The following is a 21363-nucleotide window of genomic DNA, read 5'->3' on the forward strand; positions in this document are numbered from 1 at the left end:
TCACAAAGGTTAAGGTCAAGGTCTCAGGATGCTTTTTCTCGTATTACTGAATAAACCAAGCCTAGGCAAAAGTCAGTTTTTGCCTAGCTCTCCTAACAGATCACCAGGCAGCGTTGAGTGGCTTGCTCACCTCACCCTATATAATTATGATCAAATAGAACCTCCCACCGGGGAGTGTACCGGAAAGGACCTTGGTTCTATTTTTTCATTCCTGTCCGATAAAGCCTCCTCGTTTCCCCTCCAACAGCTTTCAGAATGCTGCCCCTCGCCACTTCATCCGTGTTGTAAGAAATGTGTTGTCACTTCAGGAATACATTGGCTCCTCAACAGCTCTTACGGGAGAGCTGAACACTAAGTAGCAAGTGACAGGCAGGAGCCGTGCCAGCTGGCGAATGTGGGCAAAATGCTTCTGTCTCCAGGTGCAGGCTGCCCATACGGAAGCTGAGTCATAAAGATAGCGGTGGAGTGGGGAACCTCCCATCAGAACACCGCCCTGTGCCTGACCCCACCACTGCACACAGGATAACCCCACCCCGCTCATCCACCAGAAGCCCTCCTGTCCTATCAAATGCTTCCGGGAATTCTGGAGCTGAGAGCAACTGTCCGATGGTCTCAGTCCTTCCTTCAAAGGGGGGAACCAAGAAACGCAACAGACAGAGACTTTAAGAAGAGCTTACAGGGTCAAGTGCTGCTGTTTTGAGGGAGGAGAGCGATCATACAGGTTGAAATTGTGATGTTTTATTTGCAGGTTTTCTTTTGGGCAGGCTGGGTGTGGGGATCACCTGTAGAGCATTGTATTAAATGGGCCACGGAACAAGTTCCAATTCTTCCTTCTCCTTCCTGCTACTAGATGTTTGGGGAATGCTGAACATGACCTAGTCTTACAGCTGGTAAAGGGGCATTCACTCTTAAACCAGCTAATTTAATAGATAATTAGAAATACCAACAAATAACTTTGAGCTTCACTGTTTTTTATTTTGAGCTTAATCAGAAGTTGGAGATAAAGATATGGCAACATTTAACCTAAACAAATAAAGGCAGTGGAAACTTTAAAAATGAAACATCTTTCACAGGAAATATCAAGGATTTATAAAGAATACTTAAAAAAATCAGCCTTACTTTGAATACCATGTTGTCCCACCGTCATTCTTTGTTCTTTACTTCCTCCGTTCTGTAGCTTCAACTAAAAAGAGCAAAGTCACACTCCCTGTGAGCTTTTTCAGAAGCACGACATTACTAGGACACCTCGTTAAGCGCCTCAGTGGGTTTCCTACCCGGAAAAGAGATAAACACACCCCATTCACGGTCCAGTGATCTGAGGATTGTGGCTGTCGGTCCAAGGTCAGAGAGACGTGTGTACAACGCAATGATGCAATGACGCCGGGCCTGTTGGCGCTCATTGCTGCAGCCATTGTGTCAGGCCATCGAGTTGAGGCCCCCTCTTTTTCTAGCAAGCGTCATTAATGTCATAAATCCCATTTATGTTATATAGCCAAAGAACATGGCAGCTTGTCTTTTAAAAAGTGAAATGACAATATCTTAAACTAGCCTATCAGAGTACTTCAAACCGCTCAATAAAATCAGATGGACAGGGCAGATGCTAAAGGAGCTCCCAGTTAGTACAAGCCGTTAGAGCGTGGGAATGGCACTCAACCTGCTTCTGGAGGCAAAGCATGGCATAGCGCCGAGCGGGCGTCTGTCCACATAAGCCTAGCTTGTGCATCTGGAGTCTGCCACCGGCTAGCGATGGCATCTGAGCAAGTTATTTACCCCAAGCCCATTTCTTCACTGACAAAATGAAGACAACGATGGTATCTACCTTATCGAATCATTGTGAAGGTTGAATGTACACCAAGCACTTGGCACAGTGCCTAATACATAGGAAGAACTTACTAAATGTCTAATTATTGCTTTTCTGTCATTGCCTAGTTAGCTAAGTATACATATGCAACATGTCTGTTTCACGGTGGATAATCAGGTACACTTCTGAGGGCTAGAATGGGGTTATGCTTTCAACCATCTGATACATGCAACTTTCACATGCCAGCTCTCCTCTGTCACTAGCCTGGCAAAGGGGCAAAGTACACTTGGTAAAGTGGTGGCTGTAGCTACGTGCATAGGTCTAAATGGAAGGAAAACATGCTGATTCTCTCACTAATAACCACCCATTTAACCAGAGGCCAGGCCTAAGAGGGAACTTCAAAAATCCCTTTCAAATTAGAAAGAGTTTGGTCCACTTTTACATATACATATTATTAAAGAGCTAAAAGACCAAATCAAAGGAAGATTGTAAAAGCATGCCATTGCAGAGCCATGTAATCTTTTACTGGATAATACATTGATATCATGTGTCATTTAATGATACTATAATTTCAAAAGCATTTTTATAGCTGTGTATGAGCAAACACCCAGGCATTTAGCTCTTCGATCTGGGATAAATTCATAATTCATATACCAGAGTGCCTGCCTACTAAATGAATGAATGATCCAGGTCCCAGATTAAATACAGGCACAGAGAAAATGATACAGAGCATAGGGTTCCCAATAGGCTATGTCAGCAGTATATAGGTCTACCTTCACTTACCAAATAGACCACAGTCCAAGCATGGCAGGCTTGTAACAAAGTTTAACAGTATAACTTATATTAAGTAGACAATAGCAGAGAAAGCGCAGAAAATCTTATCTGAATCTGACATTTTTCTGGTCTCACAATGTTATTCTTAAATAAAACATGAAATACCTACGCGATGGTGTAACTCACATGCTTTTTATTAAATATGACATGGCACAGCAAGAGGTGTATGGACTGGGCCTAGTACTACCAGTAACTAAAAGTGGACAACAGCATCATGCTCTTTAGCCCTTTGTTATCTTATTTGATAAATGAGGGTGGACACTATAACCCTTATCCCCATTTCAGCTCTGCACTTCTGCTGTTCACATTCTCCATGCATCATCTATTTGAAGTACAGGGTAATTCACATATGTCATCACATACTTTTATGACAGTGTTTGCACTGGTCTATGTCCACACTACAAATTCCTCCTCTTTTTATGGGCAGGTGGATGAAGTCAAAGTTTACCTTCTTCAAAGAAAAGATTTACCACATGGCTTGCTGAATGTAACTCTTATGACCCACTCTAAATCATCATCCACATCACAATAACAAGTTGCAAAGAGCAGGGAGGGGTGACAGCGTTTACCCAAGGACAAAGTTGAGAAGCGTCAGGCAAGGAGGTGGAATGGAACGAGGAAACACAAAGAGGAAGGGGATGAGTTACATGGTGGGACTGACAATGACATGGAGCAAAATGGGTAGAAGCGGCTGGTTCAGCAAAATACTGATCTGCTCTGTAAACCTTCACCGATTCAGTAAGAAAGCTTTTGCTTTGTTTTGTTTATAAAAAAAAAGAAAGAAAAAGCTTTGCAAAGAGGGTTAAACGTAGGACTGTGTACACATGAGGATATTATAATTATTACAGAAAAAGAAGAGAAAGAAGGAAGGTTAAAACGAAAGAATGCTGCCTATAGCTAACCCAACAGCCCCAAACCACTCTGAGCTGTTTATGCTTGTTTACAAACCAGGAGGGAAGCCTTTATTTCATCACTCACTCCCCACCCCACCCTCGATATTCGTAAAATAAGCTCAATCAAAACAAGAAAGCATAGTGAGGTTAGTAAAGCACATTTATTGAAGCATTGTTAGTAGTCACCAGAGATTGGGGATGACATATCATATGTTTACACAAACAGCACACATTCCGCCAGTCATGCAACAGCCCTCCCAAGCCCTCATCCACCATCACCCCCCCTCCGTGTGGGGGTGTGTCCTTTCCAAAAACGATGGTAAATACCAATCAACGAGGAAAGGGTGTAACACCTTGTGATACAACTAGCCAATGGAATGTTATTTTAAATAACACAATTAAAATAATGATTACATAGAGACAGTTTCACATTGGGGTGAGGGGAGCCGTGTACCACCATGTGCACAAAGGGGAAAACAAAACTGAGGCTTATGTGTACAGACTATCTCTGGACGGTTAGAGACGGAACCGGGTACCGACAGCCGAGTTTCCAGAAGGGAACCGGCACCCGGGCGCTAGGGGAAGGAGGAAAACACCCGTGAAAGCCTTTTCTGGTGTATTTTGGGCTCTTTTGTCCGCAGCTATGTACTCCTTGTTGCAAAGTAAATCTTCAAAGGGCATATGACCAATGAATAAAAACACTCTCCTGTAGACATGGATGTGCACGTAAGCACACCAGTACAGAAGCTAGAAGAAAATATATGCCAACTCATCAGCCGTGGTTGGCTTTGAGTAGTGGGATTAGGGGTGACTTATAGTCTTCTTACTTTTTTTCTGTATTTTCCACATGACCTCAATAAATATGTATGAGTTAGAAATGTCACCTATATTTAAAAAGAAACACATGCTTGTGTTGTCGTTGTTTTTCCCTGATAGTAAATAAAGGACATGCTTTGAGATTCTGTATGTTTTTATTAAGAGTTCCGAAGCGACTTCATGCTGCCACTTCATACATTTGCTCCACACTCACCCCGACGCTGTAGGAAGCTTCCTTGAGACTCAGGTTTGGGAAAGCTGCTTGGCAAGCAGTTACATAGCTCGTCCCTGCTGCCCTGCGAGCTGTAGGCAGAAGAAGATGTACAAGTGAGTTTCAAATGAATCAACAACGGCTCAGTCCACGGTCACGTTTCTGAAGCAATCGTATTGAAAAGGGACCATCTGTCCAAATACCCCAAACATCCCAGGCATCTATCTTACTGAACTTAAAATATGGGTTCACCAAAGGTTATTAAGAACGGACTAAAAAAGCTACTCCTGTTCTTGTTCCAGTATCAGATACTTAGAAGGATGTAGGAGCCCTGATGGCATAGTGGATTATGTATTGGCCGCCAACCAAAAGGTCCGCAGTTGGAACCCACCAGCCTCTGTTGGGGAGAAGGATGGCTTCTACCCCTAAAACTGTTACAGCCTCGGAAACCCGCAGGGGCAGTTCTCCGTGTCACAGGGTCACTGTGAGTCTGGACGGCAGTGAATTTGCTTGTTTGTGAGAGGGACTTTTAGACCCCTGGGTCTCAGCCACACGGTGACTCTAGGATGGCGGCAACGGGCAATTAGCAGAGCTCACACCGAGGGGAAGCTGAGAGAGAACGGGAGAAGGCCCAGGTGAGGCAAGGCAATGTGAGCTCAGCCCCTTTATGCAGAGAGGGGCATCAGCTGGCGCTGAGGATGCCTTGTGAAATCAGTACTATGCAGGGCATCAATGGGACCCTGATGACAGGCCTCACTCATTGTTGAATGGTGGCCATGCCGATCTCTACAGAGAGACGGCAGGATTAACACACACTGCGAAAGCCCGGAACAGCTACAGCTAGGCCAGCTAGTGCAGGAAACTGGAGTGCTGACGGCCAAGAACATTAACAATTGCATGGGCATTTTGCAAAGGACCAAGGTGCTGTGGTCATGGAGCCAGCAGTTACGAAGGGACATGTTCTTCAGCCATATGCTCCTGGGGGATGTGGACGTTCAAGTTCCAGTCCATCACTCATTCAACAAAGGAATATCTCTTTAACAATCATACCAACTTTGCACAAGTTGCTTCCTTTAGACCAATAAAAAGCTAAAATTCTTCTTACCAGATTGCTTGTATTTCTGTACTTTTGTCTTCAGGTCTATCCTGTGGATGGTCTTTAGGCATGTTTCTAGTAAGTCCAAGTGATCTGGAGCAACCAGGTTCTGTTTCTCCAGTTCAACCACAAGATCCAGGAAACTCTAGCAAAGCCACCAACAAGAAATACATGTCAGTTGAGCTGGCAACGAAGGCACGATGCAGACTGCAGACCATGGGGTTTTTAACAGTGAGAGCATGTCCCTTCAGTGACCTTCAGTGACACTAGAGAAGACCATTCTATTTTCTAGTCGACCCAAGGCTATGGGCAGAAACGGTTCTTCAGGGTTTGGCTCAGAAAAGAGGTGATGGGTAAGTCTTTGGTGACCAAACTGCATCTAAGTTTGGGAGAGACACATGAGCTATCTTCTGTCATCGAGGAGAACTCTCAGGAGAACACCCTAAAAAAAAAGTCCTCCTGACTTTGCAGCCTCTAAAAGGGCAGCTGGAAAACTCTAGAGATTTCCATGAAAGGGGGAGGAAGAAAGCACCTGGGGAGAAAGATCTTGTGAGAAAAACCCTAATTGCACAGTGTCCTTAATATATTTGGATTTATAATGGACATTCCAACCCCCCTGACTCAGGAAGATCATGAGGAGGCAAAGGTACGATGGGGTGGGGACATTCTGTAACTCATTGACCCCAGATCACAGGGATTGTGAAAGGCTGAAATTTCAAAAACAGGCATTGCTTCTAATTTTACTTCCCTTCTGTTTGGTCACTGTCTCTAAATATATCAGGTATTTTTATGTACCTTTAAAAGCATAAACATTATAACCAAATACATATATAGGTATAAATTACTGGAAGAGAAGTTGGTCAGGCGACAGCAAAATCAAAATTCTGTTTTATACTTTCCTTACCAATTTTCACATAATGGCGGGGGGTGGGGCATACAGCTTTCACAAATGAAACTGCTATCATTAGGGAACATGAGGAAACTCAAACAGTGGTTTACAGAGGCCTTTGAGACCAGGCCACCCATTAAGAACCCGAGCTGCTTCCTGACCCGGCTTCAAGTCAGCGACACCAACCGAGTCAACTGGAATTTAAATGCTCTCCTAGCTGACAAAGCAACACGGGGAGGGAAGGGAAAATAAATGAGGAGCTGATGGCAAGGGCTCAAGTAGAAACCAGGTGTTTTGAGAATGATGATGACAACCTATGTACGAATGTGCTGGACACAACTGATGTATGTATGGACTGTGATAAGAGTTATATAAGCCCCTAATAAAATGGTTTTTTAAAATGCTCTCCTAGCAAGCACAACATCCCCAGAATAATCACCTTTACATAATTCTCAGCCCCAAATGTCTTCCTGAGCCCCTCCCCAGTTAGATCAGTCCCCCTACCTCTACCTCCACTTACAGCCTTCACACTGATCTTGACTAAGTGAAGACAGGAGATGGTAGGAGGGAGACACCGCACACCTCTTTCTATTAAGCATGAGACGATGGGACTTTCTTGGTAGTTGCTGGGCTTTTTTGAGAAGATGGAACTTTCTAACCCAGCAGATGCTCTGTCAAACCAGGGGAAACCAGGGGAATCTAGTGAATAAGCCAGGTCCATGGACTTTCCAGAAGGATAGAATACAAGGATGAGAGAAATACGGCCACATCAGAAGATATCACCCTATTTCCGCTCAATTCATAAACCAATTTCCTCCTATTCATGTTATTAAAGAAAAGCCCATGTCCTTCTCACCTTCCTTCACTCCCAGTGTGGGCCTTCCTGCCCAGGGAGCTGACTCCCACTAACCCAGCAGCAGACGGCCTGTCTCCCTCTCTTCATTCTGGATGGGATGGCCTCCAATTTCTCAGAGGTTCTTAGGAGTGTGAACCAAGAAACAGAACAGTCACCTTGTCTTTCGATAGTTTTCCTCGGCCTGTGTAATCCTTCATGAGAAAGATCAATGAAGACACATCAGACTTGCCCAGATCTTCACTGATCTCTGTCAACAGCACCCTGTAAGCCAGAAAAGGGGGTGGGAAGAATTTTTAATAAACTCACGCATTTGTTTTTAGTGAGAATACCAAGTCCGTGAGTCTGCTAGGCCAATAACTAGTCAAAATAGTGATCTTGTTCCCTAGTTTTTGGCATGTGAATGTGCCCCCTCACAAAGCAAAAGGCCTAACTCAGTCCAGAAAACGACTTTACAAGACTAAACAAGGAAGTTTATCCTTTTTCCTGTTTTCAAATAGAAGGTGGAAACTCCCCTTCAAAGTAACAGCTCGGAAAACAACTCTCAGAGGGCAAAGTTGATCTCGAGAATCCGTCAACTCCACAGTCACCGAGGACAGACGGGTGCACAAGCAAATGTGGTGAAGAAAGCTGATGGCGCCCGGCTATGAAAAGATACAGCACCTGGGGTCTTAAAGGCTTGAAGGTAAACAAGCGGCCACCTAGCTCAGAAGCACCAAAGCCCACATGGAGGAAGCACACCAGCCTGTGTGATCACAAGGTGTCAAAGGGACCCGGTATCTGGCATCAAAGACCCAGAACAAAAATTCATGTCACCGTGAATGAGGGGGATTGTGGAGTGGAGCCCCAAAGTCCCTCTGTAGGCAACTGGACACCCCCTTACAGAAGGATCACAAGGAAGAGACGAGCCAGTCAGGGTGCAGTGTCGCACCAATGAAACACACAACTTTCCACGAGTTTTTTAATGCTTCCTCCCCCCGACTATCATGATCCCAATTCTACCTTACAAACCCAGCTAGACCAGAGCATGTACACCGACCGGTACAGATAAGTGCTGGAAACACAGGGAATCCAGGACAGATCAACCCCTCAGGACCAATAATGAGAGTAGCCATACCAGGAGGGGAAGGGGAAAGTGAGGAGAGAAAGGGGGAACGAATCACAATGATGTACATATAACCCCCTCCCAGGGGCACAGACAACAGAAAAGTGGGTGAAGGGAGACATTGGTCAGTGTAAGACATGAAAATAATTTATAAATTTTCAAGGGTTCATGAGGGTGGGAGGGAGGGAGAGGGGGTGGAAATGAAGAGCTGATACCAAGGGCTAAAGTAGAAAGAAAATATTTTGAGAATGATAATGGCAACAAATGTACAAATGTCCTTGACACAATGTATGTATGTATTGTGAAAAAAACAAAAGCAAAAAAACCTATAACACACTTAGGTCACTATGCTTCAGAATTGAATTAAGGGGAAGTGGTTTTTAGCAGGTGTATAATGACATCTCATTGTGGTTTAATTTGTAGTTCCCCGATGAGCAATAAATTGGAACATCTTTTCACATGTTTAAAGTTCAAAAATTGATTGAAATGAGTTAAGAACCTCAACAACTAACATAAAAGTCAGAAACAGAATTCAAGCTGACTTTCGCTTCTCTATTTAGCAAGCCACTAATACCAAAGGGAAGGTGTTGTATTAGCCAGGAGTATACTCACTCAATACCTGGTTACTTCCAGAGTGATTCTGTACCCTGGAAGTTTCTGCCCAAGACAGTCCGTTGTTGCAGTTCATGGTAATGTTCTAAAGCAGGGGTCCTCAAACTGCGGCCCGCCGTGGACATTCATGTGGCCCGCTCGGTGTTTTTGCCCCGTTTGTTTTTTTACTTCAAAATAAGATATGTGCAGTGTGCCTAGGAATTTGTTCATAGTGGTGTTTTTTTTTAAAACTATAGTCCAGCCCTCCAACGGGTCTGAGGGACAGTGAACTGGCCCCCTGTTTAAAAAGTTTGAGGACCCCTGTTCTAAAGGCACTTTTCTCAAACTTGTGTGTGTACCAAAGTCACTTAGGCATCTTGTTAGAATGCAGACCCTGATTACGTCGGTCTAGTGTTGGGCCTAAGAGTCTGCTTCTCTAATAAGCTCACTAAATAATTAAACCAAACCTGCTGTCATCCATCCCATTCCAACTCATAACAATCTTGTGGACAGGTTCTGAGACTAAACCTGAATGGGAGCAGATATCTTTTTTCCAAGTAGCAGGTGATAGGTTTGAATTGGCAACCTGTGGTTAGATGCCCAAGGCTTATCCCACAGAGCCACCAGGGCTCCCAACAAGCTCCCAGGTAATGCTAATGTTGTTGGTCCTAAGTGACCATCTTTTGCGTATCTAACGAAAGGAATAATGGGATACCCTGGCCCATTCCTGAACTCAAAGGGGAAAGGGCATCTGGATCACGAGGATTCTGACTGTAAATGTCTTTGTATAGAAAACCCTTCCTGACTCACCTTGATTCAATGGCGGCTACATCACCTTCCATCCGTCTCTTAGGAGACCTCGTGATTAGCATCCTCACCATTACACTGTAAGACGTTCCATAGTAAACTATCCGATTCCTGAGGATAGGAGCGTCTTCACTTATTTTCCCCTAGAGCTAACCAGAAGACCTAGCGTGTGTCAAGCCTAGTGAGCAGATGAATGAATGAAGTCCGCTGCCCAGCCTCATTCTCCATCATCACAGCAAGGAAACATTAGAAGGAGAGCCCACCCTCACTTATTCATTGAGATACAGTGAATGATCGCCAATCACTATTTTCTGGAAGGAAAAAACCCCATTGAACCGATTTTGACTCATAGTGACCCGATAGGGCAGGATAGAACTGCCCCTCTGGGTATCTCAGGCTGTAAATCTTTACAGGGGTGAAAAGCCTCATCTTTCTCCCCTGGACTAGCTGGTGGGTTCAAACTGCTGACTTTGCAGTTAACAGTCCAGTGTGTTCACACATTGTTGTTAGCTACCATCAAGATGACGCTGGAACTTGCTGATCTTCTGGTGATGAGAGCCTCTGGATGCTGGGAAATTCACAGAAAGTAAACCCACCCTAAATTCCTTAGCAAAGGCAATATAAGTACGGATTCAGGAATGAATATGTATCTTTATAAAAGTCTGCAAGTTTACTGTCTAACTTATTTCCTTTCTCAGCACCAGAATTTGCCAGACTCTGACATCACCGAAAATCAGCTAGCCAACAGCGCTGGAGATCTCACATGGTCAGAGGGAGGCCAGCAAGAATCACTAGTTCTTTCTTAGTCATTCCCCTCTCAAATGGGTTGGGACACGCCTGCAAAAAAGGCTCTGAAAAGATAAGCCCAACCCAGTGTCTTGAGTGCACAGGACATTCGAAGGTGAAGAGACTTGCCTAGGGGGCTGTTGAAAGATTGAATTTAAAAAGGAACTCTTTGGATTTTAAAATTTTGAACTAGTGGTTTTTTTTCAGAAGGTGGGGGAAAAAATCTGGAACCATGAAGAAAACTCCTCTGTAGGACAATGTTAAAGGGAGCCTGTGGACCAGCTGAAATACTAGCTAGGTGATACCTGGATCCACTTGAGTGGAAGTGAGAGAAATGCATCAATCAAGAGACAAGTTGAGTCTGGCCACTGACACCTGTGGACCTTGTTTACAGGAACTAGAGGAGAAGATGAGAGCGGACTGGCTGGTCTGAAGTTTATAGAGTTGTGTGGAACCTGAGCCTATGGGGCCCAAGGGGGTGGGGGTTGTTGAAAATTTGTGATGAGGCCATGGTCTAAAGGCAAGGCGACCAATGGGCACCCTGGTGAGGCTAAGTGAGGCAGCGCACACAGAGTTGACCAGAACCTGACCCGATGAAGATAAGATTTTTGAGCCTATGAACTAGTGTATACTGTTGCTGACTTTATGGACGGCTGGCCTGTCCTGATTTGACTTTGCTTATGGACACAGACTTCACAAGGTTCCAGCTGGAGTGAAGATTCTTCACATCAAAGATCAGGGTTGTCTCCTCAGAGCACTGGGTTGATGTAAGTGGACAGTATGGAAACGGAATATCCAAAATTGGGAGGATAAGGGCATGAAGTGTCTGGCTTACACATTCTCATAGGTGGGGGAATATATTCATTGAATTAAGGTGTAGGTGTTCACTTAACTGCAATTGTTAGGCATAGAATATTGTTGCGTTGTTCACTTGTATGTTATTATGTTTAAATAAGGATGGCACATTTTTAATTGTATACTTTTTAGTTTTATCCTGTTGGGTATGGATATGATTTTATTATTGTTTTGTTAAAAATTACGTATGGCTAAAGAGTTGTGTACAAGTGTCAAGTTGACAAGGGGTGGTCTGTGGTAGTTACATAATCTCTTGTCAACTTGCAAAGGGGTGGAGCCTAGCCTCTCAATCAAGTCGCAGCTTGATGATCCCTCATTTGGAGGTGCAAAGGAGATAAATAGCTCCTTAGAGGCGGGACAGACACACTCCTTGGGAGACATTCCTGTTGACAAGCCACTGATAGAGCCAGAGTCCTGGAGCTTGAGGAGCCACGTGGAGACCCATGCCAGTGCTGAGACTCTTCCACCACCATTGGATCCACAAGACCTTCCACCCACTGGCCTGTGATCTTCCTGCATTCGGCGTCATTGCATGGCTGCGTGAGTCTAAAGAGGAATTTATGGACTAGTAACAACATAGGCGGTGATATCGGACCTGTAGACTTGATCTGAACTGGACAGGGCTGGGATGTTTTCTGAATGTATAATTACTCTTTGATATAAAGTTCTCTCTTACACACTTATGTGTGTCTGTGAATTTGTTTTTGTATTCAACCCAGAATAACATCCCCCTCTTCATTTCTTGACATTCTGTCAGAAGGCAAGCACATTTGATCTGTCCTTTGAACATTCATGATCGACACAATTCCTGTGAGCAAACACATTTCTACAAATCCAAAGAATTCCAATGAACGAAGCACCACCATATGAAAGTTAGACAAGGTGGTTAGGGTAAGTTGATTTTCCTACTGTTCTTGTGTCATCCAGTAGACGCTAGGCTCCCTCCCTCTCCCTCCTACCATCCAGCCTTTTGAGGAGTTAATGAATTACCTATAGTCAGGAACAAGGTGAGTGTTCCTGCGCAGAAGAGCCTCCACTGTTGCTTTGTCCATCTTCAAGATCCGCTTGAGCAAGTCAAACCGCCTGACTCTGTACAGCAGCTCAGCCAAGCTTTCAGGAGACAGCTTACCTTTCTCACTTAGAATATCCAAAAGGTCCCTGACATCGGGTGGGGCCACATCAGTAGCAACATCCCGGCACAAAAATAAAAGCATCTCCTTCTCATCTTCATCAAGTGCCTCTTCCACTTGATGGATGACGGCAGCAGGAACCTGGTACAGAGTCATCCCAAGCAATTGCAGCAGTAAAACACCCGTCCTTTCAATAGAAAATAGTGAAGCTACTGACTTCATTTCTTACAGCTTTCTTCATTTCTCTTGGAATCCTTTCCAGTACAGGAATTCTGTGATTAAAAAAGAAATGTTTTAAAATCTTCTAATTATCATACCCCACTCCTGACACCAAACAAAAACCTTCTAATTAATGGAAACTTCTAGCAAGATGGTGGACTAGGCAGATTGTGGGCTGGCATGCTACACAGACCAGGTAGGGTCCACCACAAAGACACGAGAGACCAAATGAAACAAATATGGTTGATACTCATAGATCCTTGAGGTCACAGGAAAAGGCAGAGATGTGCATAGACCACTGACTAGGGAAGAACAAAGCGGTGAGAGTAGAGACAGAAGGGTGAACTGTCAGCTGGCCTGATGCAGTGCAGCCATCTTGAACTGTTGCAAGAAGCATTCAATGTAGGCAGTGATCTGATAACACACAACTGGCTGGTGACCAGAAAGGTGGATTCTTCCCTCTTTCACCACACCTCTTGGTAACCAGAAGTATATCCAGTCTTCCACCCTCACCCACCCAGCAACTAGTAACAACCACCCTACCTCCACCCCTCCTGAAGTCTTTCTTACTCTGCCCCAGGTCAGAGCCATACCACACCCCCACACCACCCCCTGTGGATCAGGTTCCGGATGAACTCCTACTTCTGCAGACGGGTGATCTCCACCTCACCAGACCAGCAGAACATGCAAGGCTGATTCCCTGGCCACCCCCGGATGAGCAAGAACTCCTTCCTTAACCAGCTGACTTGCCTCCTCCCATTTCCCTCTGGACCCAAAAGAGTTTCTCCCAGGGACAAGCATGCTGATCGCAGTCACCACTCAAGCCAAAATGAACTATTCTGGATCAGGTATTCTGACCCCATACAATATTTAGGCTGGCAGGAATTCCATCTTGGACAGTGTCCCATCATCTCACCCCTCCTCCAAAGAGCACAGGGTCACCCCATTCCAGTTGCCCCCCCCTCCCAGGGTTTCTCCTTTGTTTTGATCCTTTTGTTTCGCTTCTGTTATTTTTAACCCTTTCTTACTCCGTTTCCCAGTTTCTTTTCTTTTCCCCTTACCTTTCTTCTATTTTCCCCTTAACTTTTCCTTTATCATTTTCTTTTGTTTTCCCTCTCCCTAGTTTGCTTATTATACTTTTTCTTTTTAATTATTCCTTGTTTTTATTTTTTTCTCTTTGTTGTTTGCCTGCCCTTCCCTACTTGTTTTTCTTTCTTTGCTGTTTGTTGTTGTTTACTTTTTTCTCATCCTACCCAAAAGGAGACAAAAGGCATGCTGACATAGCCCAGACACACCTGGACTAGGTCACTACCTCATCCTGTACCACCTGATCAGCAGGAAACAGCAGGCAATAGCCGCCAACCCTTCCTTCAACTGTGCTCCACAAACAGTGAGTGGAGGAGCTCTTCACACACTCACGGTTTTCTGTCATGCTCACCAGCAGGCAGGTGGTGAGTGCCTGAGAACACACCAGCATGCAATTAAAGTACAAACACAATAACAGCACAATGTCTCAATACTACTCTACTAGGGGAACAATAAAACATAAAGAACGAACAATGCAGGGGAAGTGGGGGAAGAAATGGGGAGCTTATACGAGGGGCTCAAGTAGGAAAAAAATGCTTTGAAAGTGATGATGGTGGCATATGTGCAAACGTGCTTGACATACTGGATGAATGTATGGATTATGATAAGAGATGTAAGAGCCCCCAATAAAAGTATATTTTAAAAAAGAATGAAAAATGTCAAAGATAGCTTAAGATTTAATGTGAGACACAATTAAGAATAACCTACATGTTATTGGAATTCCAGAACAGGAGGAGACCAATTTTTAAAAAGTAGAGAAAATTTTCTGACCCTGCCTGATGCTTGATTTCACAAAGTGATCAGTAAAGATAATAGGTACATTAAAGTGTGGTGAAGAAACTAGATGGTGTCCAGCTAACAGAATGAACAGCTTCAGGGGTCTCAAAGGCTTGTTTTAAAACAAGCAGTCCTCTCAGTGGAGTGTCAACTAAGTCCACATGGAAGAAGCACACCAGCCTGTGTGATCCAAGGATTGTAAATAATATAATCCAAATCTAAAGGAGGCAATGGCATCAGAACTTAAATTATGAGCACCTCATTTGCAGAAGGCTATGTATGGATGACAATGGAAGGGAAGTGGAAATCCATTTACAGGGTCCATTCATGGATTAAGCCTCGGGTAAATCCCCCTCTTACAATAGTTAAGATATGTCAATAACCCTGTTATCAGAGCAGTATAAATTCAATTAAGGCAGACATAGGTCAAAATGCAGCATCTCATTTGATCCCTCTTTTGACCTATTTTAAAGTTGTTTCAGTTAAAAAAATGAAGGGAAAACACACGTGGTAGAAAAAAAGAGAAAATATCTGTGGATTAAGTCCTTGGTTATTCCACTTTGACTATGGACCAGGGATGTGAATTGCCTTGCTACCATGCTGAAATGTATTGGAGAGTGGATTGTTGCAGATGCAGTTAGCTTCAAATTTAATACCTTATCATTTGATCTCCCTTATGATCCTTTAAATTTGTTCTAGTTTTTAATATTTTCTGCTTTCTTTTTGAAAAGAAAAGAGTGTTTTACCTGTTTTACTTTGTTATTCTTACTGGTTTTGTTTGTGTGTTAATGTTTTTCTGTAAATGCAACCCAGGATAGGTAAAACGATAGAGACCGTAACTGGATTAATGGTTCCTTGGCGGTGTGTCATGGTGGTGGAATGGTTACAGGTTGGGCTGCAAACTGCATGGTGTGGGTTGGAAAGCACCATCAGCCCCGCAGAAGAGAGCCCGGGCTTTCCACCCTCATCAACAGCTACTCTCGGAAACCCACAGGAGGTCTCTTTGAGTCAGCATCAATTCGGTGGCAGTGAGTTTGGAGTTAGGGGGGAAATGAAACACACTCCATGGACAGTCAACTAGAGGAGTGGGACTTATTAAAAAGAAAACACTGTGTACATCAAAAGACTGTATTAAAAGAGAGCCCACAGACTGAGAAAAGTCTACAGAAAGGGATATCTTTAGTAGTCAGACTGACTATTCATGCAAAGAAAAAGAAAGAGAGCCTGAAGTTCATCTCAAAAAAAACCCCATGACTTATCAGAATTTACCAGAATGGGAAACCCAGTCCGGGGAAAACACAACAAGAGGGTAATGACCTGTTGCACATCAATGACCTCAGTGGGAAGAAGAGGAAAGGCCCTTGACTGAGTGGCTGACGACATTACAGAAACAGACTTCCTAGGGGCTAACTCTCAGATGCTACCTTGTGCTCTTAAGTACATACGAATGTTAGCAAAAGGAAACTCCTCTGCAGGACATGACAAAGAACGAAAGAATAGAGGTTCCTGTCCCGTCTCCCCAGTTACTCTCCTATGTTAAAGTCCTTCTGCAGCAAAGTCCCGGGTTCTTTTCACAACTTCATCAGGAATGTTCAGAAGGAACTGCCACCACGGCTGAACAAGGGGCTTATCAAATCCCCATCACCTCTTCCGATGGAGTCGTGTGGAAGTGCAAGAGGCCCTTGACTCTCAGCATACCACCCCATGGCAGGAACTGCCACCAGCGCAGGTTTCCTGCCGCCCCAGAGCTCTCTATCACAGGAAATATGAATAAGTGTGAGAAAGCTATATCCAAATTAAAATGTTCCTTTATTAAGAATTTTAAATTTTTTAATGAAAAGAGATCACTCATCCATAACATTAACAGTGGTCTTCCTACACCTAACTAGTCTAAATACCTCTATTTACACTCACTTGAACGCTTACTGAAAATAGATATTCTACCTAATGTAGGTAGGCTAATTAGTATTGGTGTGGTTATACTAATCCTATGCCCATTTCACCGAAACCACATAAACATGTACTTTTGTGAAATGGAACCTACTAAAATGACTGCTCAACAAAAGTAGAAAAATCAGTTATTTATTTTGCATCGGAAAGGCGAATACTGAATATATCTGCTTAGGAAAGCCTAAATCTATACTCTGCTTCCAAGAAGCTCACAGTACTTTAACCTACCATCTACACTCGTGTATAAGCCGAATTTTTCAGTGCATTTTTAATGCGGTTTTGAGGTAAAATTATATACAGTAATCACCAGTTTCCATGCAAAAGAGATCAAGTTTTTTTTCTTTCCACTAAAGTCACAATGTGGTTAGTAGTTGTTATTACCAAGGAACCTATAAAAGTCATCTATTTTAGAAAAATGAAAATAAATGAGGTCACTGAATACAAATATGAATGAGCTATTATCCAAATTCACCAGACATATTTGAGAAAGCCAAACAGAACTGCTAGAAATGCAATGTTTAATTCCCTTTTTATTAAACAATGATTCTGACTTTGGGACTTCATTAAGCATCAATGATCATCACAATGCCATCAAGAGTTCAGAAAATGATAAAACCCTTCAAACACATGATCGATTCAGTTCCTCTCTTCTAACCGTCAAAACCCCCAAACGGTTTTCTGCCAGTCACGCACACTCAGCAAGAGAGCTGGCCTGCTGTCCTCCCCTGAGCTAATGGAGGATGATTTGGCAGCAAAAGCCAACTGACTCCGTGGCAGCGTCTGGCACCGTCAGGGGAGCTATCAAAAGGAGAATGGCAGATCCACATGCTGAACCCAACCAACCAGAGACAGCAAAACAGCAACGCAGAGGGTGGTGGGGGCAGTTCATGGTTATTTGGAGGTGCGCGGTACTTGAAGAAGAGGACTATGGGAGGGAAAAGTTAATTTAGGGTCCAACTAGTACATGGTGGGTTAAGGAAATCATCCAGAATCGGAGCCACTGGGAAACATAGAACCACCCGTCAGGCCACTTAACAGCCCAGGCCACAGGAGACAGCTGAGGAATAACTGCTGTGGAGAGGAAGGTGAGCTCACACTTAAACATTACTTTGCACAAAAATAAAAATCACCATGGCAGCAGAAACAAACATAATTCCCAGCCTACATCTGAGTTTAAAATAAGTATCTTTAAGCTCTCAAGGAAATAGCTGCAATATAACTGACTAGATCAGGTTTTCAACCTGGGCTGATTTTCCCCCCCAGGGGGCATATGACAACTGTCTGGAGTTAGCTTTGGGTGTCATAACCAAGGGGGTATGACTGGTATCTAATAGGAGCCCTGGTGGTATAGTGGTTACACGTTGGGCTGCATTCCACATGGTCAGCAGTTCGAAACCACCAGCTGCTCCTTGGGAAAAAGACTGGGCTTTCTATTCCCATAAACAGTTATGGTTTCAGAAACCCACAAGGGGGTCACTGATGAGTTGGTGTTGACTCATGGCAGTGAGATGAGTAGAAGCCAGAGGTGTTACTAAACTTCCCACAATGCCAAGAATTGTCTGATCCAAAAATGCCAGTAGTGTCAAGGTTAAGAGGCCCAACAATAGAGAATGTGTAAAAAAAAAAAATTGTTTGCCCACACACAGATGCACAGTGAAAATACTGACTTCAGGAATGTGACCAGATAAGAGTACCAAGCAGGCACATGCCCAAAAAGGATATTTTGGCAAAGTTTGCCTTCCTTCTTAATCCTGCATCCAACCCATCAACCTCTTCTTACTTCTGGCCCTTGGGATGTGAACCCGCTGCTTGCCATCTGATCTGCTGACCTGCAGGTGGTACCAAAGACCAACGGTGGAACTTCACCAGGGAAGCCAAAGCAGAGAAGACCTAGTAATCTGTGCCTGTCAACGTGCCAATTTAGGAAATCTCATGGGGCAGTTATTTTCTGTCCTAAAGGGTTACAGTAACTCAGTGTCGAACCAACAGTGCACGCAACAATAGCATGTGCCCCAAAGAAGTGAAACCAGTAACACAAACAGAAACTCGCGCATCAAGGTCATTGTAGCATTATTCACAACAGCCAAAGGGAGAAAGAACCTGAATGGCCACAAAGAGATTAATGGATAAAAATATATAGTAAATACAAAGGGCTTTTCCAAGAGTCCGGAACAATCTTATCTTTTAATTTCATCTTTTCCATGAACTTTTTGAAGCCCCAAACATACAATAGGATATTATTCAGCCATAAAGAGAAATGAGGTCCTCACACATGCTATGACATGGATAAACCTGGAAAACATTATCCTGAGTGAAATGTCAAACACAAGAGGACAAACATTGTACAAGACCACTTACATGAAATATCTAGATTGGGCAGGTATATAGAAACTAAAATTGAACAATAGTTAACCAGAACTAGGAGAGAGAAGACTTCATCACTTGGGGGACACTGAGTTTCTATTCATGGTGGTGGAATAATTTGGAAATGAATTGTGGTGATGGTTGTACAAAATTAAGCCTGTAATTCGCATCACTGGATTGTGCATGTAAAAATGTGAGACTGGCAAACATTTTGTCATCATTTTAACCACAGTGAAACAAAGATTTAGAAAGACTATGGAGAGAGTATAAGTAAGTTTGAATTCTTTTTCTTCCTAGAGAGAGCTAGATTTCAAGGTATGGCACACACAGTGGTGGAAGACGTCAAGTCCCAAATCCTTGGAGCAAGAGTAAGATTTCAGACCCTCAAGACCCAGGGGGCGGCAGGGGCTGCCAAGCCCCAAATCAGCAGTCAGATGGCAAGCGGTGGGTTCACATCCCAAGGGCCAGAAGTAAGAAGCTATGAGCTGGATGTAGGATTAAGAAGGAAGGCACGTTTTGCCAAAATATCTATCATATGTTGGATGCAGGTCAAACCTCCAAGGAAACTTCTTTCTTTTTCTTATTTTTGGAAACTCTCCTTTCAACTGATCGGCTGCTCACCTGAGATCCAGAATGGAGGATGACTAAATAACACCTGTCACACCACTGAAAAGCATGGCCTAGACCAGTTGGTATGCCTTCACCCGGGGTGATGTGCCTACAGATGCTAAAAGACATGTTCCCAGTGCCACATTCTCTGACTACACACCAAACCTAACCAGACCCGGTTGATTATAATTCATTGTTTCTGATTATAACCCGATTATAACTCAGGTTTCTGAGGCTGTAAGTCTTCCCAGGGCCAGATAACCTCATCTTTCTCCTACAGAGTGACTAGTGGGTGTGAACAGCTAACCTCACACGTGGCAGCCCAAGAGATAACCTACACCACCAGAGCTCCTTCTCTGACCATAATATAATAAAATTAGAAAACAATAATAAACAATAACAAACAAACAAACCCTGTAGATTTGAAACACTGAAAAAAAAACTTTCTTGATCACATCTTCACTCCATCTTTACAAATACTATTAACAAGGACTTCGCGAAATGACTAACAGGTCAGAAGAAAACCATAACATGTCTCTTTGGAATGATCTCGTAGGGTTTTAGATACTTGCATCTCAGTAGACAAACTTTAGGAAAAGAAAGCATAAAGGTAGCCTCAAAAAGAACAGATCTGATTTTTTTTAACATGATACAAGAGATGGGCAGGGAAGTGGATGATTAGAACGAGCCTTTCAGGGCCCTGTCGGAGGATGCCTTCCTTCATTTAGTTGCCATGTCCCACATGCTGCCTGAGCCCCCTGGCTCAGCAGTGCGCTCACCTTTTCCGCAGAGTCTCCGGGCTTTGCTTTTCTCAGGCAAAGGACCAAGGGGCTACGCAAGCCAATTCCTTTTCCTTTCCTTTGGGTTCAGATGCCCGCTCCGAAGCCACTGACTTGCCCACACAGGCAAAACGGATGTTAACTTTAAGGAGTTCCTCTTTTGTGACTCCTCCTCGCTAGTCTCCACAGAGGTCTCAGAAATAGATTGTAACTTAATTACCAAATATTTCCCTCCCCCTTTCCACGCCCGCACAAAACCTCCAGTCTTCACCATGGGTTCCTTTTTGAAGTTGAAGTGTAAGCTCCAAAAATTACTCAGACCAGGGTCCCCCGTGCTTTCCCAGCCCTGCCTAAAGGAAGGGGAGTCGGTCAGACGCTGGCAGCACAAACCACTCCAGGTATTCCCTGTGGAAAACACTGAACACCAATGCTGCTTTTTCTCTCCAGATTGGCAGTGGATTATATGGCCACAAACCCCTCGGGGCCAGCCGTCAAATCCCTTGTTCTTTTGCTCCCTGGTGGCCAGCATTTTAACACCTCACCTTGGCCGATCAACTCACAATGGTTTGTCTGGACCTGTCCCAATCGGAGCACTAACAGTCTTGTCCCTCAGTCCTGGGCACACTGGGGCAACTCGGATCCCTTGCATGGACTTGGGCCATCACTCCTTTATACCACCACCCTGCTGTGTACAGACCTCTATGGAAACACTTAGCACATCCCACTGGTACCTGGCGCCCCGAGGGGTAACAGTAAACTGTGGCTAACAGTAGTCAGGCTTTTCAGCATTTCTTACAGAACGTCAACTCTGCTTTCAACGACCGATGTCCAAGTGCGGGCAGGCACACACACAGACACAAACCCCTCAATTTCACTGAGTTTATTCTGACTCACAGCAACCGTACAGGGCAG

General features: G+C 43.9%; 1 protein-coding gene across 1 annotated transcript in view; it reads right to left on the minus strand.

Annotated features, from left to right (window-relative positions):
• The window catches only part of CFLAR (CASP8 and FADD like apoptosis regulator), a 57218-nt gene that overhangs the window by 26131 nt on the left and 9724 nt on the right, over window positions 1-21363 (minus strand). Inside the window, exons 2-6 of the mRNA XM_075530392.1 lie at window positions 12528-12939; window positions 7552-7657; window positions 5661-5796; window positions 4559-4647; window positions 1120-1183 (exon numbers count right to left, since the gene is read on the minus strand). Of these exons, the coding sequence (XP_075386507.1) occupies window positions 1120-1183; window positions 4559-4647; window positions 5661-5796; window positions 7552-7657; window positions 12528-12889 (757 nt within the window). The 5' untranslated portion in view covers window positions 12890-12939. The remainder of the gene's footprint in view (window positions 1-1119; window positions 1184-4558; window positions 4648-5660; window positions 5797-7551; window positions 7658-12527; window positions 12940-21363) is intronic.

This window comes from Tenrec ecaudatus, chromosome 13 (genome assembly GCF_050624435.1).
Source record: "Tenrec ecaudatus isolate mTenEca1 chromosome 13, mTenEca1.hap1, whole genome shotgun sequence".
Taxonomy (NCBI): Eukaryota; Metazoa; Chordata; class Mammalia; order Afrosoricida; family Tenrecidae; genus Tenrec; species Tenrec ecaudatus.